Source organism: Diceros bicornis, chromosome 5 (assembly GCF_020826845.1).
Source record: "Diceros bicornis minor isolate mBicDic1 chromosome 5, mDicBic1.mat.cur, whole genome shotgun sequence".
Classification (NCBI taxonomy): domain Eukaryota; kingdom Metazoa; phylum Chordata; class Mammalia; order Perissodactyla; family Rhinocerotidae; genus Diceros; species Diceros bicornis.
Genome location: NC_080744.1, coordinates 28,228,500 through 28,253,812, shown reverse-complemented (window position 1 = coordinate 28,253,812; position 25,313 = coordinate 28,228,500). Strand labels below are relative to the sequence as shown.

The 25,313-nt window shown below is 46.7% G+C and overlaps 2 protein-coding genes and 1 pseudogene across 2 annotated transcripts; 2 read left to right on the top strand and 1 right to left on the bottom strand.

Annotated features, from left to right (window-relative positions):
- Positions 1 to 16: 16 nt before the first annotated feature.
- Positions 17 to 1,100, bottom strand: RNASE13 (ribonuclease A family member 13 (inactive)). The gene has a single exon (XM_058540384.1). The coding sequence runs from the start codon at positions 1,098 to 1,100 to the stop codon at positions 639 to 641; it is 462 nt and encodes a 153-aa protein (XP_058396367.1). The 3' UTR covers positions 17 to 638.
- A 9,247-nt stretch (positions 1,101 to 10,347) lies between these two features.
- Positions 10,348 to 10,818, top strand: LOC131405325 (ribonuclease 8-like). Its single transcript, XM_058540383.1, has one exon. It carries the CDS (start codon positions 10,348 to 10,350, stop codon positions 10,816 to 10,818), a length of 471 nt encoding a protein of 156 aa, XP_058396366.1.
- Positions 10,819 to 23,441: 12,623 nt separating this feature from the next.
- LOC131405324 (ribonuclease 8-like) lies at positions 23,442 to 23,900 on the top strand (annotated as a pseudogene).
- The last annotated feature ends 1,413 nt before the right edge of the window (positions 23,901 to 25,313 follow it).

Below are 25,313 nucleotides of genomic sequence, written 5' to 3'. Positions count from 1 at the left end.
TGGGAGTGTGGGGAACAGACTGCACTGGTCTCCATGGTAGAAGGAGGGAGGAAAGGACAGGTTACATGAAGAGAAGATCAGTGATTTCATAGAGAGGAGAAGACTGGGAACTGAGGGGAGTTCTGGGGAAGTGAGGCTAAAATGAGTCTAAGGATCTCAAGGGAGGTTCCTATAGCTAGAGACAGCCACTATGTGGGTGAGTGAGTAGAGGGAGTCCTAAGGAAATGGAGAGACTGAGAAGAGAGGGATGGGGAGTTGAGATGCAGAGCTGGGTGCGTGTTGCCATGGTGTGAGCTGAGGCTTCGGGCCTCCATCCAGGATTCAGGATCTGGCCCAGTGGATGGACAGTCACTGCCAACTGGACACAGTCAGCGTCTTAGGTAGGTAAAACTGTCTGTGGGAGAGGGAGGATGATGGGGGAAGGGGAGGTAAACAAGTTGGGACTAGAAGACAGTGTGACTTTGCATGGTGACCAAAGCTCTGGACATTTTTCCTACCCTCCCTAGTCTCTTGGGAGGAGCCTGCCTGCCTTCAAAGTCAGGGAGAAAGCTTTGTACCAAGGATCAGAGTTTGGGGAATGGGGACAGGCTGGTCTGTGGTGTCGATAGGACGTGGTTCAGAATGAAACCTTCCCTTCCCTAGAAGAGGCCAATGATACCTATGGGTTCAGCATCATACTTTCGAGAACAGAGCAGGTAGAGCCTTTGGTTGGTTAGGGTGCTATTGTAGCGGCAGCTGGTGGGAGGCTGTCTGGATCCCAGAGAGCAGATCGTGACAGGGAAGGAGTCCTGGGTGAGTGTACAGTATTCATTGTAATTCTCACAGAAGCTGTCACTGTACTTGCAGAACTCCCGGACGGCTGTCCAAGGGGCATGTACCACATAATGGATCTTTGGGCAATACCAGCTTTGCTTGACATCCCGCACATAGGCCATCAGACCATTACAGTAGCCGTGGAAACCCTTTGGATAGTTCACTTTGGGATAGTCGATGTGTAAGGTGCGGAAGTTCTTGATAGCCATCTGCAGCTTGCTGTCCATGGCCAGAGTTGGCTCTAGAACAAGCTGGAGGAACAGGAGCCAGGCCACAGCTGCTGCCATTCTTCCTGCTGGCAGAGTTAAGGTGGTTGGAGGCAGAAGTGGGCCTAAGATGGCTGTCTGTCCCTTCCCGGAGCCTCCAGCGCTCCCCTAGCCTTCCCTCTGTGCCTTCCCCTGCACCCCAGAAGCTGGACTCTACCTCGGAGATCTTCCGGCCCAAGTCCTCATGCCCCAGAGAGAGGAGACACTTGCCCAAGGTCACTCAGCTGGTCAGCCGCCTTCAGCCATTCCCCCCTCTCCCTTGGCCCACCTCAGGGTCTCAGCCTCACCCAGTCCATGAGCTGTAACACTTACAGAATAAGAGGTCCAACTGGTCCTTGGGTGAGCGACTCTTCCTGATTTTTGCTGGCCCTGGTCAACCCTTCTGGTAAAAAATGCAGAGGGGATAGAAGAAACAGGCTGAGCTACGATTCTCTGACTGCTCCTGAGGAAGGACAGGAGCTGGCAGACGGCAGGGCAGGGGCAGGGATTCTACTTGCCTGAGAGCAAGGACAGCCCAAAGGTGAGAAGAGGCTAGAAAGGTTTCTGGATAAAGACTAGTCTGGGAGGAGGGAGTGTCCCCTGAGTTTGAGGAGTTCCTGTGCTGCGGGGGTTGGATGGGTGGGAGGAAAGAGACATTGCTATCTGGTCTCCTCCTTTCTGGTGTCACCAGAACACTGAGTTCCCATCTTCTTGCCAGAAGTCCCTAAGTTCTTGGGCTTTCTTTGATGTTTTCTCTGGTGCATAGGCCCTGCTCCAGCGGAAAGGTAAGAAGGAAAGTACTGTTGTGTCTCTGAGGAACAAAGTGCTGCTCGTTCCTGACCCTCAGAGAACAGAGGGTCTGCCACTCTCTTATCCCACTCACAGGAGCCCAGGAGGCCACATATACCATACACCACACAAGGGCACCCCACCAGAGTGCTGGGCTGCGAATCAAAGACCTCCACATGGAGTCTCCACAGTCCCCACCATCAACTCCACTCCAGTCACAATCACAGCAATCACACCGACTCTCTCACCTGTGACCTCAGGCCCTAACAGAGTCTGAGCCCTCCTGGAAGTCTATGCATGCTGACTCTGAAGCCTCAGGCTTGTCAGGTTGGATTAGACAGCACAGCCTGGGCTTGAGGGAGTGCAGGCCACCTGAGCCAGCGGATCAGATTTGTAGTTTGTCATGTTGGAAAAAGGTTGGGCTCCTCTCTTTTTCATCAACACCTGCCCCCTTATCAGAACAAAAGAGCTAGCTCCCTACACCTGCCAGCCACAGTCCCTGACTTCACAGGCCTCTCAGCCTTGTCTCCCTGCAGGGTGCCATCCAGGTTGTGGGCCTCCTCTTAGGAAAGCCTACCCCCCTTGTCCTGGAGAGTGGGGTGGGGAGTCAGAACGCAGAACCCTGAGTGCTGCAAGGCCAATGTGTATTTCAGGAGGGGGCACAGAGAGATATATTGGTGTTCCTCATTCATAGCCCCCCTAAACTTGCTCTTTCTGACAGCACAAACTAGAGTCCAAAATTGACCCTACGCTCCCCACAGCTGGCTTCTCCTCCTGTGTTGTCTTTCTTGGTTTCCTCAGTTACCTGCGCACGAAATCTGAGAGTGGTTCTAGACGCCTCCCTCTCCCTAAGCCCACCTGTTGGGAGGCAGTGGCTGCATGGTGGTTAAGAACAAGGCTTTTGAGTAAAACAGACCGGAAGGTGAATTCTGGCTCTGCTGTTTACAGTGTGTGCACCATCAATCTAAGTTTACTAAACCCCACTATAAGCTTCAATTTCTTTGTCTGTTATTGAGGGTAATATTTTATACCTTGTGGCAGTATTGGGATTCATTAAGATGTATATTAAGAGCTTTAGCCCAATGCCTGGCACATGGTGAGCACTCAATATGAGCATGACTCATGCAGCAGCAGTCATGCAGCTCTGACAATCTTATCTAAACTTTTCCTAAACCTGTCCCTTCCATTCCTATTTATTTCTCTGCTCAGGCTCTCCCCTCTCCTGGACACCACACACTCTCCAACTCCAGTTGAAGGACATAAAACCTTCCATGACCTGATCCCCCCCATGTCTCCAACTCTATCTCCATCCCTGCCTGCTTCCTCCTTTGTGCCCCACCCCACCTGTATGTCCTTGCTCACAGTCTCCTCTGCCTGAAATGCTGCTTTTCTCCTCCTCCCACCCTTGCCTCCATCAATTCCACTGAGCTAGCTCATGTGAAGACTCAGCCCAGAGATCCTGTTTGAGAAGCCTCTACTTGGAAGACCTCCCCAGGGAAGTGTGCAAGCCAAGCAAGTGAGGGTAAAGCCCACACAGGCAGGTGGCTCATCTGTACCCTTCAGGTTGGTCTACAAGCCAACACCGAGTGGGAGCTCATGCAGGGTGGTGCCTGAGCCTGGCTGACTCATGTCTTTGTTTTGAGGAAGCCTACCACTTTGTGATCTCTGCCTCAAAGCATGCCATCGCTTCCCTGTTTGCTCAAGACTGCAGCTTCCCTGAGAAGAGAAAGGGGTTTTCGTGTCTCTTGGTCTTCCTCTTCCTTCATTCACTACCCGCCCACCATCACTCACCTCTGCACAAGCAATTACAGAAATGGAACAGCACATGGTCGAGGAAAGAGCTCAGGGCTTGATACAGATAACCTACTGAGCTTCTGTTTCGTCTTCTATAAAATGTGATTAATACCTTCATTACCTCATGAGGCTGCAAGAATAAAATAAGATGGTCAGCATAAAAATGCCTTTTAACCATTAAATAATATATAAAGGGATAACTGGATATGGTCTCCTAGGTTCTACACCAACTCACTTTTTTTCCAACCCACTCAACATTGGCAAAGCCTCTTTTATTCCCCAAATGAGCCAAGTGACCTCCCCCATCCCCACTCTGCCAGTCTAGAGCCCTTCTAACACCTGACTTAAAATTCGTCTTCCTGAAGATGAATTACTATTCATCAGTAGTAAGTACTATTACTATTACTAGCCATGACCCATGTTGATTATTTAAAAATATTTTTTAAAAAGTAATTATTAAATACCATCTGAAAAGTGCTACGATAAATGTTGGGGAAAATATAGAGGTAAATAAGATAGTTCCTGTCCAGATTAACAATTCAGTGGAAAAGACACACGTATAAACATATGTAACAAAGGCTGAGCACAGGACCAGGAAAATTACTGAGTGCATGCTGGGCCTTGGGGTTCCAACCTGCAATCCTAGTGGTCTGGTCTTTAAAATCCTATCCTAGAGGTGCTGATCCATAGGACTGCTTCATCCACTCTGACATGCTCGCCATAGTTTCATCTGCTCTCTAAGCCTAAGATCTGTGGGATTGTTACTCCATTACACTGGACTTTACATATACAAAAATTACCCGAGAGATGAAGAAACGAAGTTTTAGAGAGGGACAATAACTTGCTCATGGTCGTATGTCTAATTCACTGGTTCTCAATGGGGGGCAATTTGGTCACGTCTAGAGACATTTTTGGTTGTCACAACTGGGAGGTGCTACTGGAATCTAGTGGGTGGTGGTCAGGGATGCTGCTAAACATTCAACATTGCACAAGACAGCTCCCACAACAAAGAATTATCCAGACCAAAATGTAAATAGTGCTGAGGTTGAGAAACCCTGATCTAATGAGAGAATCAGATTTCCTAACAAAGGCTGACTTACTTATACCTTACATATTGCAAAGAGTTGGTAAATATCTAGGACTTAGAAATATTTTTGTTAGATTTTGCTTGTAATGGTGTTGGTTCTTCTACCAGCAAAAGGAGTACTGAGAGTTCACCATTGAAACAACTCTGAGTTAGCTTTCCTGTAAAGGTGACCCTCTGCATGTGGTAATCCACACATAATCTCCTTCCTCCCCTCTCCAATAGTAAGCATTTCTAGAACAACTGGCTAGGGTGGCCAGTGCAGGAGTAATTCCCTGTGATTGAGCAGAATCCCAAGATTTTGCCCTGAGGGAGCTCACCATAATCTCAGTGGCATCACTTTTGCCCTGTCCAACTCAAATTGTCATACTGCTTACCGTGTCATGGACAGTTCCTGGATTGTCCTTGAACCCAAAGGATTGCTTCAGCCATCTCAACCTTCTTGTCATAGCTTCACCTCCACCCCAAGATTGAAGTCCAAGAGCTGCATTGTCAGTTCCTCAATCTGCTAACCAGTGCTGTGGGTGCTAGTGATCCCACCTGGGACTGGGGTCATTCCGGGCAGAGTGAATGCCTTCTATCCCAGAAGTTGAATCAGTTAGGGTCACTTATATGCAAGGCACTGTGCTATATCCTGTGAGAGGTGCAAAAGAAGTGTAATAGATGATCCTTGTCTTCTGGAAATTGACAGTCTAAACTGGAGGAAAATGATAAATACATATGAAGAACTAACTAATGATTCAAGACAGAAAATTATACATCTTGAAGACAGTAAATGTTGTAGGAATTTAGAGGTAAGAAAGATTCCTCTGAATTAGGAGGGTCAGAGCAAGTTTTCAGGGTGGGGGTCATCTTGGGACCTTGGGACCTGGGGTGGGGGTCATCTTGGGACCTTGGGTCTCAAGGAACACTTAAGAGTTAAGTGGAGGCCGACCTGGTGTCACAAGCGGTTAAGTGCGCGCGCTCCGCTGCAGCGGCCCCGGGTTCGCCAGTTCGGATCCTGGGCGTGCACAGACACACCGCTTGTCAGGCCGTGCTGTGGCGGCGTCCCATGTAAAGTGGAGGAAGATGGGCATGGATGTTAGCCCAGGGCCAGCCTTCCTCAGCAAAAAGAGGAGGATTGGCAGATGTTAGCTCAGGGCCAATCTTCCTCACAAAGAAAAAAAAAAGATTTGCGTCTAGACATTGGGGCCGGCCCCATGGCTTAGCAGTTAAGTGTGCACGCTCCGCTGCTGGCGGCCCAGGTTCGGATCCCGGGCGTGCACCGACGCACCACTTCTCCAGCCATGCTGAGGCCACGTCCCACATACAGCAACTAGAAGGATGTGCAACTATGACATACAACTATCTACTGGGGCTTTGGGGAAAAAGAGGAGGAGAATTGGCAATAGATGTTAGCTCAGAGCCAGTCTTCCTCAGCAAAAAAAAGAGGAGGATTAGCATGGATGTTAGCTCTGGGCTGATCTTCCTCACAAAAAAAAGAAAAGAGTTAAGTGGAGATAAAGAGAATTATGAAAGGTATGTTTGAGAAAAGAGAGAAAACCGGTCTGGCTGGAGTTGAGGCACTCAGTGTCAGAAAAGGCAGAGATAAAGTTAGAAAGACAGGTTTGCCAGATTGTGGCAGACCTTGAATATCAGGCTAAGGAATTTATATTTTATTCTGTAGATAAATGGGGAGCTGGCAATGGCTTATGAGTCAGAATGACCTGGTGAGGCCTCTCAACCCCAGGCCAGGTCCCCCTCTCCTACATCCTGGCTTGTCCAAAGCCATTGGTCTGGGAGCCAAGGATTCCAACCTTCTGTCAGGGCCGCCTCCTCCAGACCCACAGCTGTTCCAGGAAAGGTCATGAGAATTCAAAGACCCAAAGTGAGTCCCACATCTGACCCCAACTTGCTGTTTGTTTCACTTTCCCCATCTACAAAACTGAGCCCATTACCTTTATTTATCCGAGGAGCAACAAAATTAGGATAACAGAACTTGGATCTGCTCCTGCTTGAAGGAAACTCTCACGGGCTTTCCATCAGTATCCAGAGGCTGTATGGAACTCCGGAAGAGAGAGAGGCTGGGCACCAATCCAGGCCCTGCCTTCCTCTCTCCCAGCCCCCCTCATCCCCTCCCAACGCAGGCTAGAGGAAGCAGCAGCTGTTGTCCTGTGGGGAACACAGGCAGAGGTCCACCTGGCACTGCTGGGATTTTCACAACACCCACCCCAACAACTTTAAACACACACACACAGAGCAGCGACCTGGGGAGAGGTTAGGCCAACAGCAGTGACTATGGCGATAGAATGAGAAGGAGGCTGGGGTGGTTACCTCATATCCCTGGATAGAGGCTGCTGGTGTGAGGGGCTTTCTTCCCTCCCATCTTCTCTCCCACCATTTTGTCTTCTGCTCTCCCATCTCTAATTTTTCTCTTCTCTCTCCTGCCAGATGCCCCAACCAGTCCTTGGCCTGATGCCTGACTCCTTTTGTTCTCCCTAACCTTGTCCCCCTTCCTCCATCTTTTCCTCTTGCCCCATGAATGCACTGAAGGAAAAATGGCAAAAGTTATCTTACCGAGTGCAGAGGGAAACAGATCTTGGAAGCTGGATAGTTTAAGCAAATAAATAAACAAACAAAATCACCCACCTTATCCAAACAACAGAGGCAAAGTAAGGGTTTCAGCTTGAATTGTGCAGATGGTAGAGGTTCAACTCTTATACTTCAATTTTTGTGTGCAAACCTAAACCTTTACTCTCTCTTCCCTTTCACCTGAGACAGTAGGGCCGTATTTATTTTACTTTCATGTAGCACTAAGGCAGCCTTCTGGGGAACCCAGCATAATGGAGTTGAAGAGCAAACTAGGATAATTATAATGACAGGAAAACACAAGAGCGGAGGGCAGTGCAAGTCGTGGTTTGGAAACATCTCACTCTAGAATAATGAGAAGTAAGAAGGAGTCCAGGCTAGGAATTCAAATGAGCTCTTGGCCTTCCACCCACTCCTCCAACCCCAGTCTGCGGGCCAGGGCTGGACTGGCCTGTGCCGATCTGCATTCTCTCCACGGTCTGCTTTAAACCATGGATTTTATCTCCAAACATTTGCATTTCTACAGCAGCAGAGGCAAAATTCTCCATCCAGAAGTTCAAACTGCAAAGATTCAGGCACCGTAACAAAACGGTGAATGTTGTTCCCTCGCCAAGACCTCACTGAGGGCCAACCAGAGGAGCCAGAGCCCTGCCGGAACTTGCTCCTGGTTCTCTGTTGCCATCTAGTGGTAGGTCCCATCTCCAACACCACTTCTTCTGAAGGTCTTTCATCCTGACCCCAGCTATGGTCTCCAGCGTCTAAAAGGATGTCTCTCTGGCCTCAGAACAAACACTCCATCTTCCTGACTCCAAATCCTAACTTCTGGACCAGAGCGCAAACCTTATGATGGAGACGGTTTACGTGACCTGTCTACAGTCACAATCCACACAACAGCCAGGTGGTCTTTAAACAGACAGGCCTTTTACTCCTCTGCCTAGAACTCTCCAGGGCTCCCCACTGTGTTCAGAGCAAGAGTCAGTCCTCCTAATGGTCTCTCTGGTTTTCCATGATCTGGCCTCTGGCCTCTCTCTGACCCCATCATTCACCTGCTCCAGCCACGTGCACTCCTTGCTGTTCCTCCAACACTCTAGGCGTCTGTCTACTTCAGGGCTTTTGCAGTCTGTCCTCCCCACTTGGAGCATTCTTCAAAGCACAAGTTCACTCTCTCACCTTCACGTCTTTGTCCCAGAGTCACCTACTTCAAAGGCCCTGTTTAAAAATCACTGCCCACCAACCTCCGTCTTGTCCTACTTTATTCCTTAGCAATTATCACTTTGAGCAATGTATGTATTTATTTTTTACTGTCTTACCCCCAATAGAATGTAAGCCTCACAAAAGTAGAGATTTTTGTCTCTTTCGTTCACTGATATATCCCAAGCACCTTGGCACACAGTAGGTGCTCAATAAATATTTGAACCTGAACCCGAGATTCTGAGATCACCTGCTACTTTCAGATGAATCCTGAAAACAAAAACACTGTTCATCTCAGTTTCGCAAGCCTTCCCACCCACCGAGAGTGATGCTTCTCTGTCTCAGTCTCTTAGTTCTCCTGAGAGCCATATGCCAAGCTCACTGGAGCCCCCAGAGCAGCACTGACCCAAGCTCTCCACACCATGTAGCTCCCACCAGGAACAGAGCCAACAAAGTGAAGGAAGGCCTAAGGCTTGATGCTGAGCAACACCACCACCAACAGCATTTCCAAATTTGGACAATGTTTAAATTTTGCAAATTTCAACAAAGTAGGAAGGGAAAGAGTAAAAGATGAGAGGTGTTGGGTTCCTTCTACAGGTAAAGCCAGGTGGGGCCTGGAGGGGCCCAGGTAAAGCCAGGTAGAACTGGAGGGGCCTGGAGGAATGAATCATTGTAGAATAGCTGAGTTGGGATGGTGCTGGGCGTCGTGACTGTGATGATTCATCCACTTCCCTGTCACCTCCATCTCCTCCAAAAGAAGAGCAGTAAGTCCTGATGACAAGAAACCATACAAAGCAACTTTCTATGCTATTCTATCTCTATCTCAAGTCAGAAAAAGGCAATCTTTACCACCACAGTGATTGGCTCTTCCCAGAATCATGAACCAGAGGAGTATATAGGAGGAGATAAATGACACCTCTCCCTGAAATTCATTTTGGGCTGACACCTGGGTCAGGTGCTTTATTAGAGTCATTAAAACCATGTGACCAGGGGCCATATCTAGTCTTGGAGCGTGAGGATTCAAGCTTCCTCATTGCTGAACATGTTTAGACAGGTGCACTACTTCCATAGGTATCCACTTATTTGAGACACGTAAATGGAGAGGCATGAACCTGATTCATTTCCTGACCCAGGAGTGCTCCCTAGCCCGCCCCAAACAGAAGCTGTGTAGCCCAGACCAGCTCTTAAGGAGCTAGGCAGTGAGAAGAGGCCCTCAGAAATCCAAGGCCCAGCGGTGGCTAGGTGCATCCTCAACCCACAGAGCAGGAGCCACAGGGCGAGGACTCGGTGAGGAGGTGAGCCCTGTGGTGGGACATGGCTGAGAAGAGAGGACAGAGAAGGGACAGGTTCTGACCAGGTAAGAATACACTCATGTGAGTGATAAGATGGACAAGGGAGGGACTCAGTGTGGAGGGGATGAGAACAGAGATGGGAGGAGAGGAGAGTGATGCTGGGGGATGGAGGCACAAAATGGGGATACCAAGGAGATGGGGATGGGCTCATGGAGGGGATGAGATACAGAGAAAGGGATGGGGACACAGGGACACAAAGGGGCTGGGACTTGAGGGAGAGGAGATAGAACAAAGAGTGGGAGGCAAGAGGGACAGAATGAAGGAAGATAGGGATACAAGGTGAGGTGGTTGGGGCCATTGGGTTAGGGGCTGGGGTCACAGTGGATGTGGGCACATGGAGGGAGAGGAAGGGATGAGACACAGGGTGAGGGAGGAAGGAGGCAGTAGTGGAGGGAGCTGGTGATTAGCTAGAAGGAGCAGGTATAGGAAGGCTAATTTCTCAACTAAACACCACCTGCTCTCTGTCCCCAGCGAGCACAGCCCTCCATTCTGACTGTTCCCCCTAAGAGAGATGGCAGCAGCCAGAGCAGGATTCTGCCGCCTGCTGCTGCTCCTGCTGCTGGGGCTGTGGGTGGCCGAGGTCCCAGTCAGTGCCAAGCCCAGGCACATGACCTCAGCTCAGTGGTTTGAAACTCAGCACGTGCAGCCCAGTCCCCAGGGATGCAACAAGGTGATGGGCAATGTCAACAAGTACACGAAACACTGCAAAGACCTCAACACCTTCCTGCATGAATCCTTCTCCAGTGTGGCCACCACCTGTCAGACCCCCAGCATAGCCTGCAAGAACCGCCATAAAAACTGCCACCAGAGTCAGAAGCCCATGTCCCTGACCATGTGTAAGCTCACCTCCGGGCGGTATCCAGACTGCAGGTACAAAGAGAAGCAACTGACTGCTCCATACATCGTTGCTTGTGACCCGCCCCAGAAAGGGGACTCAGGGCAATTCCAGCTGGTTCCTGTGCACTTGGACAAAGTCCTTTAGTTTCCAGCCTTCCTCACTCCTGGATTGTGCCTTAATTCCCTTTCTAGGCCCCTGCACCACTCCTTCTATGCTCAGAAGGTTATCTTCCCCTCATCTCTTGGGGCCCTTCCAAGCTCAGGCTCTTTTGAGAGGCTGAGGGGGAGCTGAGATCGATACCTCAGTAGGCTAAGCTCCAGAATAGATGGTCTTTCATCTTTTTGTTGCTGTTTTCCCAGAAGCTTATCCCCAAGAGAGGGGCTGAGCAAGCTCAGGGGTGTGGGTTCCCTGGTCCGTGCCTTGTATATCTCTCTCCTGCCCCACCTTATCATGACAGCATGACAAGAAGAGGAAATAAATGAAAACGGTTGCACAGGATTTATGGACAGAGCTGTTCCTGTTCCTAAACTAGGAATTTTCACCAGCTTTGACGTGGTAGTGAGGTGGCCTGTGTGCAGAGAGGCAGCCGGAAGGAAAGAACACAAAGAAGTACCACTTCATGTTTATATAGCATTTCATGCTTTTCATGCCACATGAGTCCCTTGTGAGATAGACTTGACAGAGATTACTTGCCTACTTTAGGATGAGGAAATTGAGATTTCAGAAAGCTTAACTAAAGAGCTTGTCAAATTGGCTAGTAGCAGAACCTGGACTTGAACCTAGGTCTCCTTCTTCTAAATACAGTGCACTTTGTACTTGACCATCGGACAAAAATGGAGAGACCTCTACAGGGGCAAGAGGAGAACTAGGTAAGAGTTCACCCATGAAGAAATGTACCCAGAGAGCTCTGAAGAGCCTGTTACCCTGTGTTGGCTGCAATAATGGTTATTATCCCTTTAGCCAAGAGACTGTTACGGGGTGCTCCAGGGATCTTAATTCATTCTCTCTCTCTCTCTGCCTCTCTGACTACCCTCCCCCTTCTCCAGCCCACTGTTGTTCTGACCTGGGCCCTGGGCCTGGCTCTGGCTAGATCCCCTTGGCCTGAAGGCATAGGATCAGGGGAGTGTCCCAGCTTCATCTCTGCTCCAGGATCACATTTCCCTTGACCTCAAGGGACTTCCGTGGCCCAGAGCCTGCTTGTCACAAACAGGCTGGTGGGAGCTGCCAGAGCTTCCTTCCTCCTGATAATGATCTCTCCTGCCTTGGTGCTTCCCTGGCTTTCCACTCTGGCAGTTGGCCCAGGCTGGAGGGGTTGAGACGTGGAAATGCCATCTTCCTGTCCCCCTGGGCTGCAGATACCATTTCTCCCTCCCTAGTGAGCAGAGCTGGAGAAGCTCTGGTTTTCTGTTGGCTCTATTGTGTTAGCCCCCTCACCCCCACCCAGTATTGCCTGCAGCCCTGACCATCACCAGCAACCTTCTCTCTTCCTTCATCTCACTCCCAGATGAGCTGTGCTACACCCATGCCCACCCCACTTCAGCACCCAGCCAGGTTGTTGCACCTTCTCTCCCCAGCTGGGGAGTCTACTCTCTTCCTGTCCCTCCCCAACACCTCCAGTGCTCCTTGACTCCTTACCAGAGTCAGAGTAAGCTTTGGAGCCAGATAGAATTGGGTGTAAATCTTAGCTCAGCCCTCCCTGGCTACATGACCTCAGCAAATTACTGAACCTCCCTGCAGCTATGTTTCTATATAGCAAAGTGGGAGCCATACCACCTATCCAGTGGGAATGCAGGAAGATTTGGAAATGACATTTATGAAGACTTAGTCAGCCCCAGGCACCGGTAGGCATTCAATCATGACGATTAGTAGTAGCAGTGGCAGTAGCAGTAGCAATACCCCCATCCAGTCATATCCACCCTTGGCAAATAGGCAGACCAAGGCAAATACCCCACTCAGTTCTCCTTGAGGGCTTTCTTCTGCCAGAGTGAGGTTCATGAGCAGGCTAGAGGACAAGTCTGCGGGCAGAGTCCTGCTAGGTGGGCCGGATGGTTTGAGATGATGAGGAAAGAAGGTAGGGAAAGGGTGATCAAAAGAAAAGAGAGCAGAACCTTGAACAATTCAACCAGAGTGTGGAGCCAATAAGTTGAAGAGTCTTGGAAGTAAAAGGTGCACTAAATATACATTGTGGCCAAATGCCAAATGACTGAGTGTAAAATCTCTACATCCTGTGGTCTCTATACTATACATTAATTATTCTAAATAGGTGGTTTTCAACTGAGGTGTATAAAAAAGCAAGATACTTAGGGGTAGCTAATACTTCTTTTCACTTTATTCTTTTTTCACAACTCTTTATATTTTCTTTATTGTTGATTTTTTTATGGATATTATGGCTTTGAAGACATCCTCCTCACAAAATTTTGAAGTGGCTAAAATTATGACTTTAATGCATCTTCTCAAAATGAAAAGAATTTCCGATAGAACTTTTTCTTGAAAGACTCATGACCTACATAGTATTAAATAACTAAAAATTAAACATAATTTAAAAGTAATCTGTGGTGATAGAGGTCAGAATAGCAGTAGTCTTGGGGAGTACTAACTGGGAAAGGGTAAGAGGTAAGCTGGAAATGTCCTTTCTAGGTCTGGATATGTTTACTTTGTGAAAACTCATTGAGTTGTGTACTTATGATTTGTATATTTACTGTATGTAAGTTATACCTCGATAAAAAAAATCCTCCTAAAAAGAATAGTTCTTAAGAATAATTTTATTTAACATGATAAATGCTAATACACCAATCAATTGTACAAAGATTATGATATAATGAAATCATAGATAGAATTATGATATAATCTAATTTCTATTGTTCTGCTCTGTACTATTTCTTAAATTAAATAGTATTTGTACTATTTATTAAATTGTTATAAATACTTTTGGCTCAAAAAGTATATAAGGTTCTTCCTATAGTTATCCAGCTAATATACTCTCCTATTTATATTAACTGTCAACTAATTTTCCTGTTTTTTAACTATGTGAAAATTCTTAATAATAGTTTTGTATATAATTCTTAACAATAGTTTTGTATATAACATAAGCTTTCACAACCATTAATTATTACAGCATTTTTCTTAAAATAGTAAATATGCATTTATACTTCCACTGACTGATACACTTTCTACATTTAAAAAAGTTCATGAGGAAAATTTCACTCCAAGTTACATCTAGAATGCTCAGAAATATTTGAAAGTGACTGTTCAGATATTAACAACGAATCCAAAAGACTTGCCTTGTTCTCATTACTGATGCTTTAACTGATTAGATTTGACAGTCACCCAGTCCTTCACATGATCTTGATCACAGCCAAGTTTAGGGATGCCAAGAATAATGTTGAAATAGGCATTTGGCTATTCAGCCTTCCAAAGGTCAAAGCTGAGCTCCAAAATGAATAACAGGTTTGGGCCAAATACCAAGGCTGGCTAAATCTTGACGCATTCCTACTTAAAACCTGAAGAATAAGAAAAGGAGACAGATTCATTATAAGAGATTTCTGTGGCTGGGAGTGGGAGCTTGGAGAGGGGAGGAGGGTGTGCAGAGGAGTATTGCCCAGTCTTGTGTAGACGGCTTCAAAGAAAATTGTTTTGACTTGGACCTAAGGAGCAGAAATGGAATCCAGTAAAGAAAGTAACCAAAAAAACTGGAGCTAGAGAGAGCTAGCTTTCCTAGTAGTGAGACTGAGGTAGATGAGGTAGGAGACTTTTCTACACGACCCTGATTCCCTGATGTTTCCACACTCTGAAGTAAATGATCCATAGACACTATGAAGAGGGCCAGCTGAGTCAGTGTGAAGAGAAGGGTCCTGATCTCAAGGGCAGGTTGTAGGAAGAGGAAATGTCCTTGAGATGAGGACCCTTCTCTACACAATGATTCGGCTGGCCCTCTTCATAGTGTCTACGGCTCTAGGGAATAACCCTAGAGATACAACAGCAGAGAACATACCAGTAGCGACAACATCCAGGGAGTGTTCTTGTTGAGAGAACCTTGGCTCATTTCATCACATTTCTCCCATGCTCCTGCACAAGTGGGCCTCCAAAAGGGCTTCGAAGACGTCAGATCCTCACTCTTTTAAAGTCCTCCTCCTACTCCCATCCTGCCATGGAGGGGTAGAAAGAGCAGTTACAGCTCTTATCAGGATGTTTACCTGTGCAGGGCTCCAAAGCCAGGGAGCTTGGGGGCATCCATAAAGCCAAAGGGGCATGAGAAAGCCCACTAATAAGGCCTTGTAGGAAGTCCATGGTTCGCAAGAGGGGAGGTAAGGAAAGATCTACCCATAATGGAAAAACAAGCTGTGGTGGAAAGTCCTCTCAACTTAGGGAGATGGGAATTTCCTCCTTTATATAAAAGTAACCTACTTCACAGGAGTATTAATGTAGATTAAATGTGAGAATATATATAAAGCACTTAGTACAGTAGCTGGCAAGTAGGAAAAGTTTGAGAGGTGTTATCATTTATATTTATTACTGCGGAGTCAAATTTGAGTGGCCAAACCTATGATGGATGGAGCAGGCCTGACTTCCTTGACAGAAGAACAAAGGATTTAAACAAAGGAGGCCAAATTCCTCCTCAGCTTCTCCCTGCCAAAAAAATTCCTAGCCAAGAGTAAATAAGGTGAGGTTCAAGGTCAGACAAAAAGGACAATATGCACTAATTTCTCTAGGTAAGGTAATCCGGTGTGGGGTGGGGTGGGTGGCAATGCTTTCAATTGGAGCAAAAAAAAAGGCTGTCTAGTATTTCTGTTAAGACTACTTTACTTGAGGGGGGCGTTTTCTCATCTCTGTGTTCCATGAATCCAAAGATATGAAAAGAAAGCAGAAGATTTAGGGCCACTAACTTTTTTTCTTTAGTTAGTTAGTTATTTTCACCCCCAAAGCCCCAGTAGATAGTTGTACGTCATAGTTGCACATCCCTCTAGTTGCTGTATGTGGGACGCGGCCTCAGCATGGCCGGAGAAGCGGTGCATCAGTGCGTGCCCGGGCCACCAGCAGCGGAGCGCTCGCACTTAACCGCTAAGCCATGGGGCCGGCCCAGGGCCACTAACTTTTGAGTGTGTCTTTCTGTTCCCTCCAAAGGGTTCAACTATCACAGCAATTGATGGAAAGAGGGGTCTAATAAAATTTCCAACTTCCCCTCCTGAGACATTTATACTATCCCCTCACCTCCATCATAGAAGACCTCTTATATTATTCTCCATTTCCTAGGGTGTCTTCCATTATTCAAAACCACTGCCAATGCCCATGGCTCATGGTCCGCCACTGCCTTTCAATGGATTGGTTACAGTGGGAAAACATCATAGTTGTTACTTTGTATGGTCTTCACATAGAAACTTAGTTGAGCTTACACATTTAAAACACATACTGACCTGGTGTGAATTAGTACAAATTCTTGCTTGGGCTGTGGCATTTAACACAAGACAGAACTTCACATCTCATAGCTTTAGGCTCTTTCAGTAGATATTCAGAAAATTATAATGTTACAAGAGATCTTATCTAGTGACCTCAGAGATCATCTAGTCCTGCCTTCTCCATTTTGCAAATGAGAAAAATAAGACCCAGAGGACTTCAACTCCTTGCCCAAGATCGCATGGCTAGTTTAAGTAAGAACACAGGTTTCTTGAACCAGTCCAGTGATATTTCCAAACTGGCATGCTAATTAATGGTCCCAAATGGATTTCCAAGGTCAAACTCACTATCCATGGATTTTCCAAGGTCAAACTCACTATATATGGACCGGCAAATCAATCCGCAAATGGACAGATTCCCCGATGTAAGACAAAAGCATGTTCATCCAAAAGAGTGTTTCGTGCCCATGATCCTGACACGTTTACATTTCTGCCTCTCACCTGTGGACCACACCCCCTTCACCTGAATGCTCACATTGTGTCAGCGAGATGGAAAAAAAATGGCACCCAACGACTTGAGGGTAAACTAGTCAAGCATGTCCCTGGACCACGCCGTTGGCTACTGAAGACATAAATAAGGGCATGCAGCAAAAACAAAGGTCTTCACTTCCCATATGCTATTCAGGGCCAGGGTGAAAGCATTGCAGATTCCATTTGGTGGACCTCCAGGTGGGCCTGAGACATCCTGAAACATTTTATCTTTGGTAAAGGTCACCATTCTCTACCCTCAAAGTTGGTGCATCCCAGGCTGGGTTTTCACAGTCAACTAGAACCCACAGAGCAATGTTTCTCAGACTTTTCCCTAAAATGGTAGTAATGGCAGAAGAAAATTCATTAAAACACCCGAAGTGGTGCCCAGCAAACATGAGCTTTCTCTGAAGCCTCCTTCTTTCACTTAATTAATATTTATAGAATTGCCATGCGCATAGATGTTTTATACGTTATCTTAAAATTTCATTTGTGGCAATAATGGATCAACGTTAGTTTCCTGATTTTGATGGCTGCGCTGCGATTACGTAGGCAAGAGGACTTGTAATTAGGAAATACTCACTTTAGTATTAAGGGGTAATGGGACATCATGTCTGTAACTTATTCTCAAATAGTTCAGAAATGTTAATAATTGGGGAATCTGGGTGAAGCATATAGGGAAGCTCTGTGTACTATTTCTGAAACACATATAAATTTAAAATTATTTCAAAGTCAAAACATTCTAAATTGTAAAAAAAATGTAATTTATTTGAATTTTTCAAGATACTCCATCACATAATTTTAGTTTATGTAAAAATAATGCTTTAAATTACTTGCTCTCTCCAAAAAATTGTTTTAGTAAAATTGGAAAAGAAGACATTGTCTTGTGTCTTTGTGTACTCTGCACACGTCTGCATTCAGCCTAAGGTAACAGTACATTGGCCTTAATAAGGTTTTCCTTAACTTGCTCTCCATGGTTTGGTGTCTCTACCCAGGATTTCTCTTTAAGAATTGGGCGAGGAAGATAAGATAGTTACAGTGCTAGGGCAGTAGGAATGTCCTTCACATGCTAAAAAAAAATGAGAAAACAGACAGAGAGCATTTGGAATAGTGGCTAGAACAAAGAACCCCCTCAATAAATGTTAGCTATGATTGTTTTTATCATTGTTGTCATCTCTGGGAGGTCCAAATGCTGGACACAGGCTTGTAGTAAGTTAAAGGTTACAAAACACATGTGAGCGGAGCCACATGCCTCAGCTCTGGTTGGGTTGAAGACTCCATCCTCTCCTTCTTGAGGATAGATCCTAGAGTCAGAAACAAAGGGAGACAGTCTACCCACTGAGGCAAGATCATGGGACTGGGGTCCCTGGGAAGGCCCCAAAGAGTTACACAGTAAAGAAAAATGGACCTGGCAGGAGACAGGGACTGGGAACAGAGCCACTGGGAACAGAGTGAGGCTTCCCAGAAGGAGTGTGGCAACTAGATTTCACGTGGTAGAGCTCTGAGGCTCAGAGTTCAGATACCAGGATCCAGGGTATCTCCTGGCCATGGGCCTTCAGAGCCAGGGACTTCTCTTGGAGAAGAATCCCTCTTGGAGAGATTCCCTGTGGAAGCTTCTCACAAGGCTCCTGCCTTGATCTGAGACCAATCTAGCTCCCCTGCCTGGATTGTTGACCAGTTGCCAAGACCTCGGATCCCTGCAAATAGACCAAGGAGCACATTCAGAGAAGCTGGGGCAAGGTAGCCCTGTGGTTCTCCAGAGCTGCTCAGGAGCAGGACGCTGCCCTGCAGTCTTCTCATCCTTCTTGTCTCCTTCTGGGCTTTTCCAGCCTGAGCTTGCCTCTACCCAGTTTCCTAGACTTTCATTCTGTTTGCATTATTCCCTTCTTTTCCCATTTCTCTGTCTCCCAGGGATATTGCTATATATACTCACAAAGTAATTGGGGAGCTAAATATTCATAATCTCAGTCTCCTTTTCGAATTAGCATTGCAACAATGATTCACAGCCAGAGCGGGTCAAATGCCAGGACCTCAGGGTAATCTATTGTTAGGAGTAAGTACTCCTTCCAGTCACCTGTCCTGGTCCCAGGTGGTCCACCATGGATGTGTGAGCGGTTTGGCAGAAAGTTAGCTGAAAATCTTCTATCCTGCACTGAGAGAAACAGAATACTATCAGCAGTCACTTGCCTCCTGAAGCTAATGTTATACCTTCATCCAGTTTGTCTCTGGGTGAATTTTACTTCAAGGCTTCCACATCCCAGCTTGGGTCAGCCTTGGCACCTATGGAAAGGAGCATCCGCAACGGGCAATGGTTCTTCTCACACCCCGTCATAAGTAACTTATCAGAGCCGTGTAGCTTTCAGCTCGTTAGTCACAGCTAACTGTGTCCTTGTGCACAACCTCTATGAATAGATCCCACCATTGCCCTCTGCTGAGGGACCAGGAACCAGCTCTGGGCAATCTCATACAGGACCCAAGCAGAGGACTAGAAAATGTACATCCCACTTCCCACTTAGCCACTGCTGGTCATTTGTAATGGACCTGGCCCCCTGCCCCAGCCCCAATCCTCCAGAATCCACTTCCTCCAAAAGTGTCTGCCTCTCACCACCAGGAGGCTGTTTGGAGGGTGAAGCCTGATGAACCACACTAGGAGTGGCACTTGTAATTCAAAGGCTACCCTCATGGTGCTGCTGTCCTTCAGGCCAGCAACCCAGATGGATTTTCTGGCACCCTCACCCACCCCTCCTAGGGTATCCTGAAAACTTGGTCTTTCTGGATCATTGCTTATTCTCTACGACCCCTCTTTTGAGCTACCTTCAGGGTCTTCTGTAGGGCCTCTCCTTAAATTCTAGTCTGGCTACTAGCACTTTGATGCTGCTGCCTTTTTTTTTTTTTTTAAGATCAAATGTTGCTTTTGTTTTGAGGAAGGTTGGCCCTGAACTAACACCTGTTACCAATCTTCCTCCTTTTTTTTTTTTTTCTCCCCAAAGCCCCAGCAGATAGTTGTATGTCATAGTTGTACATTCTTCTAGTTGCTCTATGTAGGACGCTGCCTCAGCATGGCTTCATGAGCGGCGCATATGTCCGCGCCCAGGATCCGAACCGGCGAACCCAGGGCTGCCGAAGCGGAACGTGTGAACGTAATCACTAGGCCACTGGGCCAGCCCCCTGATGCTTCTTCTTGTTTCATAAGGTGTTAGAACCAGGGGGCGTTTCAGAAATTATTCAACTGAAATTCTTTGTGTTACAAATGATGAGGAGACTGAGAGGACAAGAGTGATGATTCAGTTCAACACAGTTACTGAGTGTCCCTATGAGCATCAATATGCCTGGCACTATAGAGCTAGAGAAGCCTGAAAGGACTGATTCCCATCCCACGAGTTTGCCGTCTAGTTGGGAAGACTGGATACACATGTAAGAATTAATTAACAAACAAAGTAGTACCCAAATGAGCAGTACCAGGAATTAATGCTGAAGGAGATTATGTTCAGGACGGATTAGCCTGAGGTAGACTTGTACAGGAAGGTTCAGGCAGGTGATCATGATCAAGCTGAGATGATCAAGCTGTGCTTTAAAGGACAGACAATATTTGAGGGAGGGCCCTCAGGGAAGAGGAAAAAACAGAAGTAAAGTTGAAGAGAGCAAAACATGTCCAGGAAACAAAAGGAAAACCAGTCTATTAGAATAGAATTTGATCACTATCAATACACAGGGAAGCAGTGTGGCAGGGAGGAACCGCATAACTTTGGAGCTAGACCTACCTCATTTTCATTCCTTGCCCTGCCACTTACTAAATCTGTGACCTTAACTTCTCCTAGCCTCAGTTTCCTTTTCTGTAAAATGGGGATATAACATGGAACACACAATATTGTTTTGTATATAAAATTGTATATAAAGCATAATGCCTTGGCACACAGTAAGCACTTTTTTAAATGATAGCTATGATTCTTAACAAAGTACACAGCACTGTGCCAAGCACGTGGTAGATGTTCGCTGAATGGTGGTGAGTAGTTTCTCTTTCCGCCTGCTGCTGTTGTACAGCCCTGTGCTGATTTGACCCTTAAGTAGTGTGGTGTGTACTATCGTGGCTGCCTTTAGTAAAGTGGTAAATATTACATTCAAGGCAACTGGCCCTAGAATGTCTGGGGCCATGTTTAATACCACCATAGCATACTAGACACTTGAAGGTTTCATCACATCACATTGAATATTTAAAATATATATTCCTCATTCAATATCATTCTTGCAGAAATGTATCAAATGATTTTAAAAGTTTTACTTCTGAAATTATTTGACTATAAGTAATTTGTGATTGGCACTGTTCCTTTTGCAATTGTGGTACTTGGGAATTCCTGTAAAATGAGAAAATCTAACCTGAGACCATTTTCCAATGTAATAAACTTATGCATCCCAAATTTCAAAATAAATGAAATCAACTTTGTGTCACTGTGGTAGCACGTAAGTAAATAGTTTAAATTTGATGTTGCAGTTGACTTTTCCTATATTGGAGCCAATATACTTTTCTCTCAGTCTCAAATATAGTGGGCCCTTGAAAACCTCCCAGACCCTCGGCACTGAGCCTCTCGTGCTTACTGGATAAGATGGCCCTGCGACTGTGGTGGTTGGGAAGACTTGTGATAAATGACCGGGATCAAATACACAATCAAAAGAACCCCTTCCCCAGGCCTCCAAGAGCGGGGCTGGCCAGCTGCAGGGCCAGCACCTACTTGAGGGAAAGCATGTTGGCAACTTCATTGGATTCAGAGCTTGCACGGTCTGTGGTCAGTCATCTTGGGCAGCACAACATGTGTATGTCAGCCCTTGGCTCCTGCTGCCATCCCCACCCTCTCGCTCCAAAGCCCGAGGCTTGGGTCTGCAACTGTTAATGAATAATCACTTGATCATCTTTCCATCCCAAGGGGAGAGGCTGGGCCCAGGGCTTGCAAAAGAGAAATGACTTCCTGGGTAAATACATATATATTTGCTCCCTGGGGCCCAAGTCAACTGCCTGCTGGATAATGTTCTACTGGGTTGAAAAATCAATGTTGTGTTAGCTCTGTGGGGAGGAGTGCATGAAGGGATCCCCCCTGTGGAAAGGGTGAGCTCTGCTGGTGAACCAGGCTCTACTTTGGAGGCAGAGGAACGAACATCTCAGAAGTTTCCCATCTGGCAATGCAGATCCTAGGAGTCTCAGTGATTTTTGCCACTTTGAGGAGCATTTTATCTCAAAGGCAGTCAAGTCAAAATCCCAGAGGTCAAGATGCTGGGTGGGGTCCAACATACTGACAGGGACCCGAGGGGCTGTAGCCAGAGCAAGTTCCCTATCTTCAGTCATTTGCTTCCTCCCTTGACAATTGTTGCAATATCCACTTACTGCCAGTATTATAATTTACTAAATATGTGTGACTTAGTTCAAATAATGCTTTGAAAATGAAACTATGTAACAGCACATTTCAAAGAATACTAGTGTCACTTAACAAATAGAAGTAAAAATAAACACAATGAATATCATCCAATTTTTAAAGATTCTATCCAGATGTGTTTTCCGCTGAAGACTCAGTCTGAGGTTTGTTGCCTCTATTGAAAAGGAGGGAGAGGGCGGGCCCCGTGGCTTAGTGGTTAAGTGCGCATACTCTGCTACTGGCGGCCCGGGGGTTCGGATCCGGGGCGCGCACCCACACACCGCTTCTCCGGCCATGCTGAGGCCGCATTCCCACATACAGCAACTAGAAGGATGTGCAACTATGACATACAACTATCTACTGGGGCTTTGGGGGAAAAAAAAGGAGGAGGATTGGCAATAGATGTTAGCTCAAAGCCGGTCTTCCTCAGCAAAAAGAGGAGGATTGGCATGGATGTTAGCTAGGGCTGATCTTCCTCACAAAAAACAAAAACAAAACAAAACAAAAAAAAAAGCACAAACAGAGACACACTCACTACGCTCTGCCTGGATGGGGGAAACACTTTCTCCCTCCCTTTTCAGCCTGGCTCTAGACCAAAGAGGTGGGTTGAAAGTCAGGAAGCTCCTGGCCCCACTCTGCCAGTCACTTGGTGGCCTTGGGAAGGGCATTTGCTCTTTCAGGAACTCTAGCTCCTTCATCTGTAAAATAAGGAGTTGACTGAGATGATCTCTAAGGACTCTTCCAGCTCTGACGGTCTGTCATTCCAAGACTTTCTCCAACAGGGCAAAATGTCTGCCAGGGAAAAATCCCACCTCATCATGCTGCTTTGCCGGCTGGAGCAGTGATTGCCTTACTGGGGGAGACTGTTCTCACTAGCTTCAGTGAGAAACTGGGCCAGAGAACGGAGAGGAATTAGCCTGACTCCACAACCTTAATATTGATTCTTCCAGGAACACCAGAGCTAGCCTGGGAGAGTGGGGTATGAACCCTTGGCCCATTTTTCTTCCAAAGTGAGTTTCCTTGTGGTCTGACTTCTCAGAGTTTCAAACAAGAAACATGGGAACATGAAAAGAATAGGGGCTTTGGAAGCCGAGAGGCGTTGATTAAAATCCTGTATTTGACACTTTCTAGCTGTGTGATGATGGGCAATTTCCTTAACTTTTCTAAGCCTCAGTTTACTCATATATATACATATAAAAAATTGTACCTCATAAAACTCTTCTAAGGGATAAACAATATAAGTATTTATTGGAGGCATAAAAAGGTACATTATCCGCTGGGACTGAACAATAAAAGGCCAGTGGTGTTCTTAAATATCTGGGGCTGTAGGAGCCCTGCAATAACTGACTTGTGGTCTGAAATTCTTAGAAGGGCTAGCAGGGCTCCCCCATGGTGATCTACTCACCCACCTACCTCTCCCTCTGTTCCATTGTCCCCCTTAGAAGAGATGGCAGCAACCAGAGTAGGATTCTGCTCCCTGCTGCTGGGGCTGTGGGTGGCCGAGGTCCCAGTCAGTGCCAAGCCCAGGCACATAACCTCAGCTCAGTGGTTTGAAACTTAGCATGTGCAGCCCAGCCCCCAGGGATGCAACAAGGTGATGGGCAATGTCAAGAAGTACACGAAACACTGCAAAGACCTCAGCACCTTCCTGCATGAACCCTTCTCCAGTGTGGCCACCACTTGTCGGACCCCCAGCATAGCCTGCAAGAACGGCCGTGAGAACTGCCACCAGAGCCAGAAGCCCATGTCCCTGACCACGTGTAAGCTCACCTCCAGGAGGTACCCAGACTGCAGGTACAAAGAGAAGCAACTGGACACGTTCTTCCTTGTGGCCTGTGACCCTCCCCAACAGAAGGATGACCTGAGGTACCAGCTGGTTCCTGAGCACTTGGATAATGCTGTCTAAGGCCAGGTGTGCCCCCCACCCCAAGTTCTGCAGAGTCCTGACACTGCTGCTGCATTTCCTCCCTGGAATTCTCTACTAATCTTTACCCGCTTTGCAAATACCACTTCCCTCCTACACACCCAACTTCACATACTCTTAATTCTGTAGGGAGTTTTACGGATGCTCCAAATGGTGAGGGACGAGTGGTCATTCTGTTTTGCCCTTCACTGCTGCTTCTTTTGCTTTGAATGTGACACCATGTGGGTCTTCAAGCATCAAGGATCTCAGCAAGGGTAGATCCAGGTTTTGTGGGGCTTATGGCATATACAATTTTGGAGACCATCTAGAGAAAAAGAATATAAAATTACAAATGCAAAATAAGGGCAGGGCCTTGGGAGGGCTGTGGTTGGACAGTTCGCAGTGATCCCAGGCAGGGGAGACCATCTAAAGAAGGAGGGCAGGAAACTGCGCTGGGGTGACTGCGCTGGGTTCCCTGCATTGGGCAAAGCAGTGTCCGATTTTGCTCCAATAAAAGACTCTGCTCTTCCTGATTCTGTGTTACTGTCCGGGGAAAGTACGGAGGTTTGGAAACCCCTTCTTATCTCTGTGAGGCCTCAGCTTCCCTGCCCTACAGGCAAGAGAGAAGGCAGCAGCCTGAGCAGGTGGACTCGGCCTTCCACGCCCTTGAGAACCACCTGGTGGTCCCACCTTACAGGAAGGGGAGGAGGGAAAGGAACAGCAGGCTGAGACCCGGGATGCCAGTCAGATTTGAGGCTGATCCACTTGTTCGTGCTCAAGCCCTAACCTCACAGGTCACTGATATATCAGACCCAGGGCAGAAGCCCCAGACTTCTGAAGAGAATTTCCCTCCCTCGGGAATTTCAGAATCAGGACCTTCCAAGAATCTTGATCTGGTTCCAATTAGTGCTTCTCTGATTAACTGAGGTGAAGGAGAAGTTTTATGTGGAACCTGCCAGAGACCAAAACTTTCATAAAATACAATAAAATGAATTATGAGAAAAATGAAATAGAACATACAGATATAGAAGACAAAAGGCCAAATTTTTTATTATTAGATTCAATTAACGTAAAATCACTCTATCAAATTGGTGTAAAAGTGTTTCAACGCTTCCTCTCAATCTATATACTTATCTCGATAGATACACAGAGAAAAGCACACAGACATTATACCCATATACACACATAAATACCAACATGAGACATACATATGCATACACATACACACACACAGGGACACGTACTCACACATGTGTACGTGTGTGCACAACACAAACACACATCCACATGTGCACACACTCAATAGTAAGGCAGCCTCTCTCCTTCCCTCTACCAACTCTGCCTCCTCCACACTCCTTCCTTACATATTTAGAAAGAGATGTTCCTACACAGACTAGGGCTCAGAATAAGGAAAGG